The 18,663-nt window shown below is 34.3% G+C and overlaps 1 protein-coding gene across 1 annotated transcript; it reads right to left on the bottom strand.

The window, feature by feature from the left end:
- Window positions 1-12,455: 12,455 nt before the first annotated feature.
- Window positions 12,456-14,794, bottom strand: LOC106758391 (disease resistance RPP13-like protein 4). Its single transcript, XM_014641319.2, has 2 exons — window positions 14,691-14,794; window positions 12,456-14,118 (listed from the first exon to the last, which is right to left on the bottom strand). Exon 2 carries the CDS (start codon window positions 14,112-14,114, stop codon window positions 12,456-12,458), a length of 1,659 nt encoding a protein of 552 aa, XP_014496805.1. The 5' UTR covers window positions 14,115-14,118; window positions 14,691-14,794.
- Between the last annotated feature and the right edge of the window lie 3,869 nt (window positions 14,795-18,663).

Here is an 18,663-nt window from a genome sequence, read left to right as displayed (position 1 = left end):
GGCAGACAGTATGGTCGCACGTGTGCTTAAACCTTTTAAAATAATTTATGATTTTTTAAAGAGGAAGAAAGAGGTTTTTAGCACAAGGCAGACAGAATGGTCGCACTTGTGCTTAAACCCTTTAAAAATATTTTTGATTTTTTAATTTTTTAATTTTTAATTTTTGTTTTTATTAGCAAACAATAATAGAACAAATTCTAAAGCTAACGAAATAAAAACTAAGGCAATAATAAAAAAATATTACAGTCCAATAGGCCCAATAAGAATAGGGGAGTGCAGAAGACAAAACCAGGGGTGCTTAGCAAAGTTGAGACTGCCAGGGGTGTATTGATTAAATTGGCAGTGCAGCGCAAAAGGGCTTGTCCGGCCCAATCTTCTTTTTGTTTGCAGAAAGGGAAAGGTGGTGTGAATACGAATGCAAGTGGTGGCAGGTAGGAAGAATACGGCCCAGGCTTTGTTTAGTAAATGGGGGTTCCAGCATATGAAAATTGGGGTGCATTTGGTAGGTGTTGGCCCAGGCCTTTTTTCATTTTTGTTTGCAGAATTGAAATGGGGGTATGAAACGAGAATGAGGGGTGCAGGGAAGAAAAGCCAGCCCATCAGCCAGGCCCGAGGCCTTTTCGTTCCTCAGATCAGGAAACCCTTAGGGGGTTCTCCCATCCACCTCATTCTATCATCTAAGAATTTGCATTGTGTGAGACCTAGGGTCTCTTCTCTGTCACGCACTCACTCAGCCCTAGCCTCCACCCAGCCAGACCAATCACCGCGCCACCACCGTCGAAGACCACATGCCGTGAGCCTAGACCGCCCCGGTGACGCTGCTCGTCACCAGAGTTGGCGCCGACCACCAGGTTTTCTTCCTTCTCCAATCGCGCGAGTGAGCAACACCACGTTTCTTCACGGCTTGAACGATCTTTCCCGCCTACATCGAAATCGGCCGCATCGCCACTAACCCCTCCAGTCTCGTCATCGTCGGCAACGACAGGTACCACCAGAATCACGGCTGGCCACAACATCCTCCCCCCTTCTCATTCTCTTCGCATTTTTTTTTTGAACGCCACATGTTGATTGGTTCCTCTGTTGATTGGTTTGGATGCAGGGAAAATAGGAGAACAATATGAATGGAGATTTGATTGAGATGAATATGGTGGAAAGATGTTGATAGGATCTGTGAGTGGTTAGATGGTTACGACCATAGGTGAATGTGGATGGTGAAGGTGATCTTTGTTGCGTGAATGGAGGAATTGGTTTTGGAAGGTCTCACTATGTTGAGCGAATGGGGTTCCGGAAAATGGTGGATTTGGATGAGAAAAAAATGGACCTATCCAAATGGGTGATGAAGGTGGTTTCGGGTTCTGATAGAATCGGTGAGTGAATGGTACCGTGAGGATGGTGGAAGGATATTCGTATGAGCTGTGTGTGTGAGGGGAAGAAAAGGAGTGTCTGAGGCTGTTGGAAAGGATTATGGTAGTTAGAGAGGGAGGTTGTTCCTTCCATGGGGTGAGGGAGGAATTGATATATGAGGTGGTGTATCTGTTTGGTGAATTCCGGAATGCCAGGTGTTGGAGGTGAGCCATTCATGCTCTTGAAGCTGTGATGGTGAGATGGAAAAATGGTTTTCTGATGTGCCTCATTTGTGTCTATTTTTGCTTATAGAAAACCAAAGATGAAGAAGAAGCCTATGGTTGTGTGTGATGGTTGTATGATCGGTGTTTGGAAGAAAGATGGTTACGGTGTGTTTTGTAATGCTGGGTGTAGTATGAGTTGTGTGAGAATGAGGGGTGGCAAGGGTTTTGCTGACTGGTTCTTTGATTTTCTTCCTTATTGTAAAATGATGAATGCTCCCCGGATGATGATGGGTGTTTCCTATTCAAAGAAATCTCCCCATACTTCCTTTGGCTGTGATGGTGGGTTAAGGTGGGTTGTGGTGATGATAGTGAAGGGTGATGGTGAAGACGCTGTGTCCAGAGAACGGATGTCCCCCAAGACTATAGAGGCCTCCCATGAAGATGATGGCTCCGGATCAAGACAAAAACCCCTCTGCCAATTCCACTCTGCGTCTGCCAAAAATCGAATTGCTCCTGCAATTGCAATGCGAAACGCTGTTGTGCCCCCTTTGTCGCGTTGCATACGTGGCTTTCCCAACATTCTTTTCCTCATTTTCTTATTTTTCTTTCCTTTCCGTTTTTTTCTTCTTTTTTCGTTTTTTTCTTTTTTTTTTTNTTTTTTCTTTATCAAAATAATATAGAAAAATGAAATTAAATCCAATAATAAAAAATAATAATAAAATTAAAAAAACTAAATCAAATAATAAATAGTAAAACAAAAATTAAAAATAATAAAACAAAAATAAAATAATATAAGACAAATAAAAAACTAGTCCTATTATTTAGTTACCTTGGGTGTTGACAATATATATATTAGATTTTTGGAGTATTTTTTGTAGCTTATTGATGTTTGGAAAAGGGGATTCAACTTCTAATGTGTATTAGACGTCGACCCCTTCTACGTTCGACATCTAATGTCTCAAAAAGTGATATTTCAATTCTAATTTTGCAGCTTTTGCTAGAGGATTTGACGTCTGATATGGAAGGATCGACAATTATTTTCGGACCTTTTTAACGTCTGATTTGAGAAACCGACATCTATGTTGTAAAAAAAAATTAATATTGACACTTAAAATAAAATATTTTCAGACCTTTTTAACGTCTGATCTAGGAGGGCTGACATTTAAAGGAGGATTTGACATCTGATTTGGAGGTCGATGTTTATGTGTTAAAATAAGGGTTAAATATGTTTTTGGTCCCTCAACTCTTGGGCATTTTTGTTTTTAGTCCCTTTTTCAAAATAAGGTACAATTTAGTCCTCAATCTTTTGGAAACTTTGGTTTTAGTCCTCCAAAACTAATGCCGTTAAAAAAAATCTGACGTGGCTAACGGTAGTGTGTCATGTCATTTTTTTTTACCCTGATCAGCCAGCTTCTCTCCCTCCTTCTCCCTCTCCCTCCGACTCTACCACACAGTGACCACCACCATCAACCAGAAAAAAATCCTCCAAAACGAAGGTAGTGAACGTGCTTCGAAGCAGATACTGCGACCCCAAATTCATCTTCAACAACGATTATCCAGACAAGAACTACAGGTCTGAAATCAACACTTACTGTAGAAGGGGACAACTAATTTATTTAGCTAGGAAGCTTGTAGATTTTAATTTTGGAATTGTGGGCATTGTTGGAAGTCCCACATCGACTAGAGATGAGGCCAATTTATAATATATAAGTGGGGTGCATACCTCACCTTACATGCCGGTTTTGTGGGGTTGAGTTAGGCTTAAACTCCACTTCTAACATGGTATCAGAGCTATGGTTAGAGCCTATCCTAGCGATACTTGTTGGGCATATTGTTCCACCCGCTATTAGGCCATTATCGGACCATCCATTAATATCTAGTCTCATGCTCAAGATGTATATATCTCGGCGTGAGGGGGGTGTGTTGGAAGTCCCACATCGACTAGATATGAGGCCAATTTATAATATATAAGTGGGGTGCGGACCTCACCTTACAAGCCGATTTTGTGGGGTTGAGTTAGGCCTAAAACCCACTTCTAACAGGCATGTTATAGAATTTGCAATTCTTGTCATACGGACAGTTCGACCGCACAGAGGTAAATGAGAAAATATTGGAATAGCGAGGGGGAGGGTTGATTATTGGATTTGTGCACCATTTGGTTGTGAAAACCTGCGGAGAAATGGAGCAAAATTCAATCACTTTTCATTTCATCTTAGGTGTAGGATAGTACAGAATCACAAAATCAATTCAAAAATTTCTCAATTCGCATAGCCAAATCGTGATGCTTCCCCATCACCACCGTGAGCCAAATCATGAGTTTCTTCATCTGCAACAACCTCCTCATACTTCGTCCATGAAACCTGAACTAGACCATGGAAACCTTAATCGCGAAACTACAGAAAAATCCCAAAATTCGACCATGGAAACCCTAATCGCAAATTCGCACCTACACAAAAGATCCTAAAACATGTCGCAGCGGAGACAATGAAGGACTTCGCCGGAGACAATGGGGGCGCCGATGGTGGACGAACTGTGGCGGCGCGGCCTTTGACGTAGAGAGAGAAACACGACAGAAGAAGAGACGAAGGAGGTGCGAGCACGCGACGGAGGGGCGAGCACACAACGGAGGAGCGACGAGAAGTGTCGGGGGAGGCGACACCGTGGACTCCTTGGATGAGTGGAGATGGAGGCACGCCATTTCGCCATTTCGCTCGAGCTTGATGCCCCAAATCAGAAATGTGATTTGGAGGGTTTTTTAGACAGTGGAGATGAAGGTTTTACGTTGGCCATGGAGGTGAGCTTGGTGGAGGGTGGTTACATATGGAGGTTTCACGGTTGATGGTGGTGGCCATTGTGGTAGAGTCGGAGGGAGAGGGAGAAGGGGGGAGAGAAGCTGGCTAATCAGAGTAAAAAAAATGACACGGCGTTAGTTTTGAAGGACTAAAACCAAAGTTTCCAAAAGATTAAGGACTAAATTGTACCTTATTTTGAAAAAGAGACTAAAATAAAAAATGTCAAAAATTGAGAGACTAAAAACATATTTAATCCTAAAAAAAATTAATATAGACTCTTGTAACTTTTTTTCTATCAAAGTAGTAACTGCGATAGTGTAATATAGTTTGACTAAATATAACTTCAACTGACTATGGATATGAGGAGGAATTATAAATTTATTGACACGGGATCCTTTCTACTACTAACGTACAATCAACTTCAATGCCAAAAGATCATCAACCACAATCTTATTCAATACCTCTGTTGTTTCAACTAAACCCTCCAATACACAAATTAATCGCATTTCTTTTCCTTGTGACAGCGTTCTTAGGAAAAATTACGAGAGACGAAAAGCAAAATTATATGAAAAGAAAAAAGAGAATTCAAGGTACATCACACCAAACACCAGGAGGAATTTCAAGAGAGGAAATAAAATATTGTAGAAGATGGATAGAACAATCTCAAATAGTTAATATGCTGTAAACAATTCAAATACAATGTCATATAGTTAAAGATAGTTTTGAAGGAAAGTATACTTGATATGGAGGGAAGTTAAATCATGGAATCATAATTTCTTGTTTTAGTATGATTTGAAGGAAGGAATTACACCACAAAAGTTTCACGTCATCCTTTGACACCTTCGACTTTAAAGTTTGATTTTTACTTCCTTTCAAAAGAGAATCTGTAAATTTGTTATGCTTTAAAATACGGATTTTGTTAGCGACTCCTGAAGATACCATCTCCCCATAATAATGTCATAAGAATTTGAAGAGAAGAAAAGTTAAAACCATATCAGGCACTATGGATTTACATAATGACTTCCCATTTTTGTTCATCAAGACAAATTATTACTGTCATCTATTGCAAATTTAATATAAACTTTAAAGATTTTAGAAATAACTGTCCCATGATTGTGTCATCGTTATCACTATGATTGTTATTTGCATCAAATGTTATCGCTTTAACCACTTACCTTCCAACTTTTTTAGTTTAATTTATATATATATATATATATATATATATATATATATATATATATATATATATATGTATGTATGTATGTATTATTTTAGATGGTTTATTTGCAGCTGAAATTGATGCAGTTGTTATTACTACATTCAAAGATGGCATGTGGAAAATCCAGAGTATCTTGACATAGATTATGTACTTTAGAGAAAAGAGTATTTAGGCAGTGGACTTTCTGTGTAATAACTTTCAGAGTTAGCTCGTCCATAAGGTTAATAACATCTGGCTTACGTAGATATATATCTTTGATGTCCTTTACTGTAACAGGAAATGTAGCAGAAAACATTAGAATTTGACGGGTTCCAGGAAGAAATTGAATCAGCTGTTCTATTGAAGGTTTTGGAACTCTGGGGAGAGAAGCTTATCAGCCTGAGAGCAAATTATATAAAACCTCGTTATTGTCCTTTTTCTTTTTTGGGTTGATAAACAAACAATACATTTTTGGTGCAGAAGTTACAGGTACAGAAAGAAACCTAAGAACAAGAAACACGACATATACCATGTCAATCTCTTCGTACATCACCATCCAGTAAACAATCTAACATTTTATTCCAACTAAATTCATCAAGTAAAAGAATATCAGAAGAATTAATGTTGAAAGTTCCCGAGAATGAATAATGAATATGTAAAGGGAAAGATCATTGGCTCAATATTTATAACATGAATTAGAGTCACAATAAACAAAGCCATTGCTTCTACTAACATCATCCAATCATTTCTTAACCTCGTCTTGCATCCCGTCGTAATGCTATAAACAGTATAAATTAGCTAACGTATCTCTATCATTTAATAAATTTCAAGAGAAATGAAACTATACCTCATCAATAACTAACATATAACAATCTTTCATAATGCTAACTATTAAAGTGTAATTTAAATTTTAAAAGAATATAGAAAATCCTAAGATAGAAGTATTGAAATGTAATACAAAATTCTAAAATATTATAGAAAAGTCTAAGATAGGAAGAAGAAAAATCAAGAACACTCTACATAGGTAAAAATTTAGAATATTCCACATAAGTTGTGGCTAGCATTTTTTAGAATAATCTATGGATCTATAATACTTATGTACTCTACCATTTGATGTAAGACCACATCTAGCACAACTAAGACAACTACAAAATACACTTCTTCCAATTATTACTTTCATAATCTACTATCTCCATATTTTCTCTATCCCATAAACTATTCCTTTCACAATCCCAAAATACTAATCATGATATGAGAGCTACGTTCCGTCATCTACTAGGCATATATCAATTTTTTCAACTACTTTAATAAAGAAAGCTATAACTCCATTCTATACTACTTCGTAAACATTTTCTTAACCCATGACCACTACCAATCAAACATCATCTATTCCAATACCTATTTTCATAGGAGAAAATTATGATTTTTGGAGTGTCAAAAGGAAGACATTCTTTCGCTCTCAAGATTTATGAGACATTATCGAAGAGAGATTCACTATTCCAGAAAACTCCTACACTCTTACTACATCTCAGAAGTAGGATTTGAAGGAAAACAAAACGCTTGGAACACAATACAAGAGGAGTTTCAAGGCAGTGATTGTTGGGGGGAGGTTCGACACACACATAGAACTCCACACATGGTAAGACATTGTCCGTTTTGGGCCAAAGCCCTCACGGGTTTGCTTTTGGTACCACTCCAAAAGGCCTCTTACCATTGGAGATATCTATGTGTATATAAACCCTTGATCAGTCCTTCTTTCACTTAAGTGGGACTTTGTTTGCACTCCAACATCCTCCCTCAAACAAAGGACTATGGTCTCCTTCCTCCCTCGATGCGCGGAGTCTTTTTCATCCACCGAGTACCTCTTACCATTGGAGATATCTATGTGTATATAAACCCTTGATCAGTCTTTCTTTCACTCAATGTGGGACTTTGTTTGCACTCCAACATCCTCCCTTCAAACAAAGGACCACCTCCCCTACAACGGAAGTCTTTTTCTTATCCTCGAGTACACCATGATCAACACTTCTCTCTCACAATCCATGGTCAAACACTAAGCATGTCTTGCTCTCTCTCACCTCTCATGATTCACTTCCAGGCTATTAGCTATGGCCAAAGCTTCACCCGATCATGGAGGAACGTACTCGACTGAACCCGGTCACCAGACCCGAACCAACCATGGGCTCTGATACCATTTGTAGGGAGGGGTTCAACACTCACACATACACATAAGTCTCCACATTTGATAAGATATTGTCCGCTTTGGGCCAAGCCCTGACGGATTTGCTTTTGGTACCATTCCAAAAGGCCTCTTATCAATGGAGGTATCTTATGTGTATATAAACTGATGTCCATCTCTTATTTTTTCTGATGTGGGACTTTTTTTGCACTCCAATAGTGATGAGGTACGCAATGTTAAACTTCATTCTCTAAGACAAGAGTTTAAACTAATAAGAATGAAAAAAAATGAGACCATTAAATACTACTATTCTAGAATAAAATAAATAGTTAGTCAGATGAGAGCTTATAGGAAAAATATTCTTGACAAAAAAAATCGTTGAGGAAGTCTTAATTTATTTTCCCCAAAAATATGATGCAATCGCAACTGCGATTGAAGAAACAAAAGATTTGGTTACATTGTCAGTAAAACAAATAATGGACAAAGATTGAAAAGGCATGAAAAATACTTGGTCAAAAATGTCTTTAAATCAACACTAAATGTCTGTACTGCAGGAAATTTTGTCATGTAGAGACTAGTTACTAAGAGAAAGATTGTTGGAATCATGGAAAACCTCAATGTCAATACTGTAAGAAATTTGGTCATGTAGAGAAGTATTGCCATAATAAAAGTAAGCATCAAGCAAGCTTTTGTGGAATAACATAATTAGGAGCAATTCTTATTCTATGCCAATCAAGAATCTACTAGGGAAGAAGGAAGTTTGTACTTGGATAGTGGGTGCAACAATCACATGGCAAAAGATCAAAGCATCTTTAAAGAAATTGATAAATTGTTCAATGTCAAAGTTGGTTGGGAAATGGCACCACAGTGGAGTCTCAAAGCAAAAGAACTATCATGGTGGAGACAAAGAAAGGTACAAAATTCATCAATGACGTTTTACTAGTTCCAAATCTTAAAGAAAATATTTAAGTATTGGCCAAATGGTGGAGAATGAATATTCTCTTCATTTTTAGAAAGATAGATGCAAAATTTATGACAATAAAAGGATAAAAATTGGCCAAGTAGAAATGGAGAAGAGAAATAAAAGCTTTCCTATAAGCTTCAAACCTGGAACTAATATTGCCATGAAGGCAAAAGTTGATGGTGCATGGCTTTGAGATAGGAGATTTGGCCACTTCAACACACATGTCTTAAAGCTTTTATATCATAAAAACATGATGAGAGATCTTTCATGTTTGAAAGAGAATAATGAATCATGCGAAGGATGTCTACTCGAAAAACAACACTGATTACCATTCAAACAAAGCATAGAGAGCAAAAGACTTACTAGAGTTGATTCATACCGATGTTTATGAATCGATGAGGATGCCTTCACATCAGAACAACATGTGTTTCATTCTCTTCATTAATAACTTCTCTAGAATGACATGGGTCTCTTTCTTAAAGCCAAAGTCAGAAATCTTTGAAATATTCAAGAAGTCCAAGGCCCTTGTCAGGAAGTAAAGTGGAAAACAAATAAAAGTACATAAAAGTGATCGTGACAAGGAGTATACATCTTACGAGTTTGACAAATTCTGCGAGGATGAAGACCTAGAGTGACAACTTACAATCACATATACTCCACCACAAAATGGAGTGTCATATAGAAAGAATCGCACAGTCATGGAGATGGCAAGATCAATGCTAAAAGAGAAAAGTATGTCTAACACTTTTTGGGCTGAAACAGTCTACACTACATTTTACATTCTAAACAAATTTCGAACTAAGGTAGTTTAAGAAAAGATTCCTATTGAAGCTTGAAGTGGAAGAAAGTCACCAACTTAACACTTATGAGTATTTGAGTCTATCTGCTACATACATGTTCTTGATCAATGGAGGGACAAGTTTGAAGACAAGATTATACGAGGAATATTCTTGGGATACAACACACAGTCAAAAGCCTATTGAATCTTACACCTACAAACAAAAAAGCTCATCATTAGTCGAGATGTTGGAGTTGAATAAATTCTTCTCTGAATTGGGAAGAAGAAAAAGTTGTTTAAAAGCAACATTTTAGTTCTATTGGAAATATCTTAAGAAGAAACTCAAGAAGAGGGAGAAGATTCAACTACATTTTCTCTACCTCCATAACAATAACAACAAGATTCTTCACCTGACTCCATTCCAAGATGAATAAGATATTTGGTAGACATATACAAAACTTGCAATATGGCCATGATTGTGCCTAATTATTATGAAGAAGCATCAAAGCAAGAAGTATGGGTCAAGCCTATGGAAGAAGAGATTAAAATGATTTAGAAGAATAACACTTGAGATGGGTATATAAAACAAAGTGCATTCTTGATAAATCTGTACAAAAGCACAAGGTAAGATTGGCCACTAAAGGCTACTTACAACAACCAGGAACTGACTACAATGATACATTCTAAACAAATGTCCAACTAAGACAGTTCAAGATAAGACTCCTATTGAAGATTGGAGTGGAGGATAAACATCAGTTAAACACCTACGACTATTTGGATTTATCTGCTACATACATGATCATGATCAAAGGAGGTACAAGCTTGAAAACAAGATAATATGAGGAATATTCTTGGGATATAGCACATGGTTAAAAGACTATTGAGTTTACAACCTACAAACAAAAAAACTTATCATTATTTGAGATGTTGAGTTTAACAAAAAGGCTTCTTGGAGTTGGAAAGAAGAAATGCAATAATCTCAATAAGAGGTACATGATTCAAATATGTTTTCTCCACCTCTACAACAATAAGATTCTTTACCTGAATCCGCTCCAAGAAGAGTAAGATCTTTCGTAGACATGTACGAAACTTGCAATATGGCCATGATTGAGCCTAATTTTTATGAAGAAGCATCAAAGAAAAGAAGTATAGGTAAAGGCTATGGAAGAAGAGATTAAAATGATTGATAAGAATAACACTTGGGAGGTCATAAATTGACCTCACGGAAAAGACATTATTTGAGTGAAATGGATATATAAAGCAAAGCTCAATCCTGATGGAAGTATACAAAAGCACAAGGCAAGATTGGTTTTTAAAGGCTACTCACAACAACCAAGAATCTCCTATTATGAGAGATTTGCTCCAGTTGCTTGCTTAGATATAATTTGAGTTTTAATAGCTCTTGCAGGGCAAAAAGGATGGGAAATTTATCAATTGGATGTCAAATCATCAATTGTAAATGGAGTGCTCAAAGAAGATATTTATGTTGAACAACCACAAGGATTCATCAACAATGGCAATGATAGAAAAGTGCTAAGACTAAAAAAAACCTTATACAGCCTGAAGCAAGCTCCTCGAATGTAGTATGACAAGATTGATCAATACTTCACCAATAAAGGATTCAAGAGGAGAAAAAGAGAGTAGACACTATATATTAAGATACAAGATCAATATCATCTCATTGTCTCCTTATTTTTTTGCTGATCTTACCTATACAAGAATATAAAGATGATGAAAGAATTTAAAGAAAACATGATAAAGATATTTGAGATGACTGACCTTGGCTTGACGAACTACTTCCGCATAAAGGTGAAAAAACAAAAGGAAGGTATATCTATCTCTCAAAAGAAATATATTGAAGCTTTATTAAAGAAGTTCAAGATGTATGATTGTAAACTTATTGCTACTCCATTGGTCGTAAACGAGAAGAGAAGCTACAAAAAGATGATGGAGCATATGCATCACACTGTAGGAGTTTAATTGGAAGTCTGCTATACCTCACAACCAGAAATTATGTATGCTACAAGTCTTCTATCAAGACTCATGAAAAAAGCCAATTTATATTCTTTATGGAGTAGGAAAAATAATTTGAAGATATCTACGAGGCGGAAAGGAGTTTGGTATATGGTACAAAACCTTGACTAACTCAAGGATGATTAGATACACAAATAGTGATTGGGCAAGATCAATGGACGACATGAAAAGTATGTCAGGATACGTTTTCTCGCTAGGATCTGGTATTTTATCTTGGGCATCAAAGAAACAAGCAAGCATGGCACAAGCAGAAGCAAAGTATGTGGCAACTGTTGAAACCACGATTCAAACAATATGACTACGAAGAGTGCTTGAAGAAATGGGTGAACCATAAGATGGGCTGACTATTATCTATTAAGGAAACAAATCAAAAATAGCAATAGAAAAAATTCCAGTTCATCATCAAAGAACAAAACACATAACCATTAAATACCACTTCATTCGAGATGAAGAGGCAACAAAACAAATTCAACACAAGTACTGTCAAACAGAAGACCAAAGTATAAATATTTTTACGAAGGTGTTACCAAGATCAAGATTTGAACTACTACGAACTATGCTTGGAGTTACCGAATTTGCAAAAGGGATGAGTATTAAAGTGTAATGCAAATTATAGAAGAATATAGAAAACCCTAAGATAGAAGTATTAAAATGTAATGCAAATTCTAGAATATTGTTGAAAAGCCTATGATAGAAAAAAAATAAAGAAAATTCTACGGAGATAAATATCTAGAACATTTCACAAAGGAAGTTGTGGCTAGCATTTTCTGGAATAATCTACGAGTCTATAAATACCCATGTACTCTACCATTCGATATAAAACAACATCTATCACAACTAAGACAATTACAAAATTCACTTCTTCCAACTACTATTTTCAAATTTTACTATCCACATTTTCTCTACTCCACATAAACTATTCATTTCACTATCTCAAAATATTCACAGATATACATGCTCAATGTATGAATAATTTGAGATTTGTTTAATTTCTATATATGTCAGCCAAGGAAAGAATGTTTTCAAATTGTTTATGTCGACATTCAATTGCTTAAGGTACTTCAGACGCAATATTTCCACGTTCCATAGTAAAGCTTGTGGACTCATAGTTTCCAGTTTTCCTCCGGTTATATTTAGCTCACATGGTATCAGATCGGGAAGTGTAAAACATTCTTCAAAACTCTTTCCAGGAAAACATTCAAGATGCAACTTTGTCAAACTTATAGGCAAAATGACACCAATTTTTGAATACCTTGGGTCAGACACACTCCAAGATATTTTGAGATGCTTCAGTGTTAGAAAATTTCTCAAGCTTGAAAACTCCCCATCCTTGATCATGGCCTCACTTCCTATATTTATGCTTAGTCGCCTTAGTTTTCTCAAATTTACAAGGTCTGACATTCTGCAAGGAGTTTTTTCAGTTATTAAAAATCCCTTGAGTACTTGGAGATTAGTGAGCTTCTCAATCCCCTTTGGCATGACTTCTAGTAAGCTACACTCAGACATAATCAGATGTGTCAGACTTTTCATTGATGAAATATCATCAGGTAGTGTCTCCAAATTATGGCAAGCTTTCAGATCAAGAATTTCTAGGTTCTCAAGTTCAACAATGGAGGATGGAAGCTCGAATATTCTTGAAATCCCACGCAAACTCAGATATTTCAACAGCTTCATTGTTCTCAACTCTCTCAAGAATTCTTCGCTCCCAACTTCAATGTGATGCAAAGGCGAATCTTGCCAACGCCCTAGTTGAAGCACCTCTAAATTCTTCCATTGATCGCTGACCCATTGCGGTCCAAAATTCAGATAACTTGCACCAATATTATAAATATTACGCAAAGTTACATTTTTTGTATCAACTCCACCTACCGTAACCTTTTTTCTATCAAGAAGTAACCGCGATGGTCTAATATACTCTGAATCTCCATCTAAATATAACTTCAACTGACTACGGACGTGAGGAAGAATTTGAAATTTATCGACAATGGGATCCTTTGTACTACCATAGCGTACAATCACCTTAAATTTCAAAAGATCATGAATCACATCCTCACCCTTTTCCTCTGCTGTTTTCTTCTCTGTATTTGTAATCAAACCCTCTTCAATCCACAAATGAATTGCATTTCTTTTCCTTATGACAGCATTCTCAGGAAAAATTAGGAGAGAGAACATGCAAAATCTGGATGGAAGGCCTAGTAGGTTAAAATCTTCCGCAGTCCAACTTTTCTTCTGATGGGTCTGCACCAATTCTTCTGATGAGTGATCCTCCATTTTAGATAACATATTAAAAGCATCCTTTGGGAGCAAATTGTGAGCAGAATCTCTGATTCTCTCGCAAATGCCATCCATGTCTTCATTCAGTTTCTCACGGTCTAACTTGTGCAGATGGCCATACACCTCTGCTAATATGTCAAGAAGTTCTTCTTCGTTCTTCTTCACCCTAACAAACACATCCTTTATCTTGCTCAGATCTAACCTCAACTTCTCCAACTTCCTATCAAATGATTCATCTTTTCCTCTTTCATGAAATTTGCTCCTTGCTGTCATCAACTCCTTCAGCAACACAGCTACTGCTTTCATTTTGTTTGTTCGAATTGACATTTTACTGCAAACAAACACAAACACACAACTCAAAAATTCTTTTTTGGTTTCCTATCTATACACTCAACTCTACCTTTAAAGGCACAGACAAAAAAGAAAAGAAGAAAAAGAAAACAATAATTGCAATATCAAATACATTCTCCAAATTATGTTAGGTTGATGTCAATAAATGAAAAAGTGTGCATGAATACGTAGAGAACATCAAGCATCAGTGAATAATAATTTTCCCTGAGCAATTAAGAAAAGTTTAGTTATGTAGTAAGCTACATACGATCATGCTTGTAATGACAATTATCATGGATGAATAATCAGTCATTACTAAATATAATACATTATTTCTCGGTGAATATATAAAAACATTATATAAAAATAAGCTATCATGTATTGAAAACCAAACTTTCTCTACAGGTAAATCAAATTATGCGCTCAAAATTATTCAATTAAAAGGATACGCAAATAGTAAAAAGTTTGAACTCTATAAGGATCTAACAATAAGTTATTTTATATGGAGTTATAACAGCATTATATAAAAGTTTATTAATTCTAATTGATATCAATAACAAAATGGAGTCGAACCTTTGAAATAATCGGGCCAAAAGAAATTAGATGTAGGAATATATGCAGTCCAATGTAGGAATATATTCACTCCACTAGGTAACTTCGTCCAACCCTGCTACAGACAAAAAAAATATATATGATTTTAAGAAATAGCGAAGGTAGTACATGATTGAAAATTAGACGTTAATAAATTCAACAATTTAATAATAAAAATACACGCATATATATATATATATATATATATATATATATAGAGAGAGAGAGAGAGAGAGAGAGAGAGAGAGATTATGAAAAGCAACAAAAGAGAACTCAAGATACATCTCAGCAAAACCAGGAGGAATTTCAAGAGAAGGAAAATGTTAACAAAAGATTGTGGATGATAATGCTCTTCTGGATAGAACAATCTCAAATAGTTAAGATACTTAAGCGATTCAAATCCAATCTCATATAGTTAAAGATAGTTTTTAAGGAAGTTTACTTGATATAGGGAAGCTATTTCATGGCATAATAATTTAAAATTTTAGTATGATTTGAAGGAAGGAATAACAGCACAAAAGTTTCACGTCATTCTTGAGTACCTTCGACTTTAAAGAATCTATAAATTTGTTATTCCTTAAAATACAAAGATTTTGTTAGTGACTCCTGAAGATACCTTTCCCCAAGAATAATGTTAAAAGAATAGTTGTACCGTTTTTTGGTTTGATAAACAAAAACAATACATTATTGGTGGAGAAGTTACAGGTACAAAGAGGAGACAAAGAAACCTAAGAACAAGAAACATGACATAATACATCCATGAACGAACATTTTTTCATTGAGTAATTAGAAAAACTTTAGTTAAGATCAAGCTGATAAGGACTATCATCAAGAATTATCATGCTTGGTTAACATTGTGAAACATAATGTTAAAAAGGTAACAAAAACTCAGATCAAACTTTTACTACAAATAAAACAACATAAATCCTAAGCACATGATTATTTAACTCAGAGGATATACAATACAGTGTAAAGTTCGAATTCAAGGTTCTGACATATGGGGTTCCATATATATAACAATTTTTAGAAGCATCATCATAGATAGTTTTGAAAAAAAGTATACAAACCAAAGCAAGTATTAAATAAAGAAACAAAAATACTTGCATGTAATTAAAATGCGAAGATGGTTCCCACGATCCTTCAAACTGAAAAAAGATTGAAATATAAAAAGAAAGTAAGATTCTTGATTGCATTTCTGTTAATTAAGATTCTTGATTGCTTCTAGATGTTTCTTGTAAACTTGTTTGACTTGAGACAAAAAGCTTCTTAGCTAACACAAAAATTTATGCAAAAGAATGAAAATTGGTGGTAAAATTATACTAGTATAACCCAAAATGTCATTATTTACAAAAATCAAATAAAATTGAGAATTAAAACGGTTAAAAATTAGAAAAGAATTGGTTTTCTTAATAAAAAATAGTTAAAATAGTAATAAAATTTAATATTATACAAAAGCTTGTGATTGTAAAGTGTGTTAGACGCGTTCTTATTTTGGTGTGAATTGACAAAGCTAAACTTGGCAAATAGATACGTATACAGGTAATTTTGGTGTATTAAAAGTTTTTAATATATTTTAAAACATCAAAACTAATACCTATTTGTTAGTACTTAGCTTCTAGAATTGTTTTAAAATTATTAAATACTTTTCTATTTCTCTACTTTTACTATTACGATCGTGCAGTGTATTTTTATATTATGAGAGAACATGAGATGATTCAGATGAAGATGCATAATAACGAAGAATCAAAATTGGACAAAATAAAAAAAGTAATAAGAAACTTTTATAATTTAATTTCATTGTTAATTTTATCAATTTATCAATAAATTTTTAAGGTAAGACATTGCTTATTTTATTTATTTGTTTGAATAAAGTAGTGATATTTTTTAAATATAGATATATGAACGATGAGTGTTACATTCTCCACCAACAAATATAAATTTTCAGTTAAAGACATTTAAAGAAAATTGAGAAATGAGCAATGATGAAATTTGCAAATTAACGTGGTGTTATTTCTTTATATTTTTGCTTGTATCAATTTTAAATGTAATATGTGATGTATTTGATTATATACTTCCATTTTGTAAGATGTTTGAAAAATGAGTATCATGATATGATTTTATTGTATTAGTTGCATGTGTTATAAACATTTAAGTGATGTATATTCTAATTTTTTTTATTGAATAATTTAAAATGATTACCTCTAACATGAATTAAATCAAAAGCAGTAATTTTCAACATTAAAACTGTCATGAAAAGTAAAACCAATTTTTTTTTCAATCATTTAATTTTCTTATATCCTAAATTTTATATTTTTTCTTTTTAATAATAACGTAAAATGATTTATATTACTCAATTATTTGAATTTTAATACCTTGTACCAAACTTTACTAATTACTATTAAGTGTCATCCAATTTTTTTTTTTTTAATTATTTGACTTTTTTTTAATTCATATAGAGTGAAATATGTAAAAAACTTACATAATATACAAAATTGTTATATAAAGATCTATATTTTACTTATTATAATATTATGTTCAAAATATCTCTTACAATAATTTTAATTTATTTTTTTATATATAATAGAATATAATTAAGAATGTATCTAACTTATTCATACCATATTTTTTTATTAAAACTTACTGTATAGTTAAAATTATGTTTTATATATGAAATAAAACATGAGCAAATTATATATATAATATAGAGTGATAGATAGATAGTTATTGATTCCTTATTTTTTAACTTATAACTAGTGTGTGTGTATATATATATATATATATATATATATATATATATATATATATATATATATATATATATATATATTTATTTATCGTGGAAATTTCGGAATAACATTACATAAATAACAACTAATGAGAAAACAAAATAAGTATACACAACATTTTAACATATGAACTTCCAATCACCTTCGTATTCATGTTCAATGTATGAATGGTTTATGTAGTATGGGGAAGTGACCGATGAGTCGGGTTTGAGGCGTAGGGCAGTAAGAGATCGGTCTGGGGACAGAAGAAGTCTGATTATATGACTGAGCAGTGAAAGAGTATTGAAAACAGTTTTTAAAGATTATTAATAACCTTAATAAACGAATATTACATAAAGAGAACAAAAAATACAATATTTGCAAGTAGTTAATGCTAATTATCAGACTTAATATCTATAAATACAGAGTTAACAACCAGGTAAATTAGTCTAATTAGATTTACATTAACCTTCTCGTGATTTTACTAACTTAAGTATCGGAGTAGTTTATTGGAGGTTATAACCGTTTGGTGTTGAGAAAAAGGTTTTCAGAAGAGTTTGAAGGGTTGTTAGATGGAAGGGAAGCTTGGAATGTTTTCAGTCTTGAATTCCATAACTGAAACAGTCTGAGATTTGCTTAATTTCTACATATTTCAGATAAGGAAAGAATGTTTTCAAATAGTCTATGTAGACATTCAATTGCTTAAGATACTTCAGACGCAGTATTTCCACCCTATTCCAACCTAAATTAATGTCATCCATACTTTCCACTTTTCCTCCGGTTATATTTAGCTCACGCGTCGTATGTGGTATTCTATATTCAAAAACTTCTTTAAAACTCTTTCCAGGAAAACATTCAAAATGCAACTTTATCAAATGTGGTGGCAAATAGATAGCAAGTTTAGCATACCTTGGGTAAGACCCACTCCAAGATATTTTGAGATGCTTCAGTCTTTTAAAATTTTTCAAACTTTTAAACTCTTCATCCCTGATCACGGCCTCACTTCCTATACGTATGCTGAGTCGCTTTAGTTCTGTCAAATTCTCAGCAAGATCCCATATTCTGCAAGGAGTCTTTTCAGAAGTACTTATTAAAAATCCTTTGAGGACTTGCAGATTAGTGAGCTTCTCAATCCCCTTTGGCATGACTTCCAGTAAGCAACACTCAGACATAATCAGATGTGTCAGACT

Source organism: Vigna radiata, chromosome 4, assembly GCF_000741045.1.
Source record: "Vigna radiata var. radiata cultivar VC1973A chromosome 4, Vradiata_ver6, whole genome shotgun sequence".
Classification (NCBI taxonomy): Eukaryota; Viridiplantae; Streptophyta; class Magnoliopsida; order Fabales; family Fabaceae; genus Vigna; species Vigna radiata.
The sequence above is the reverse complement of the archived record's forward strand: the minus strand, read 5'-3'. Positions and strand labels throughout refer to the sequence as shown.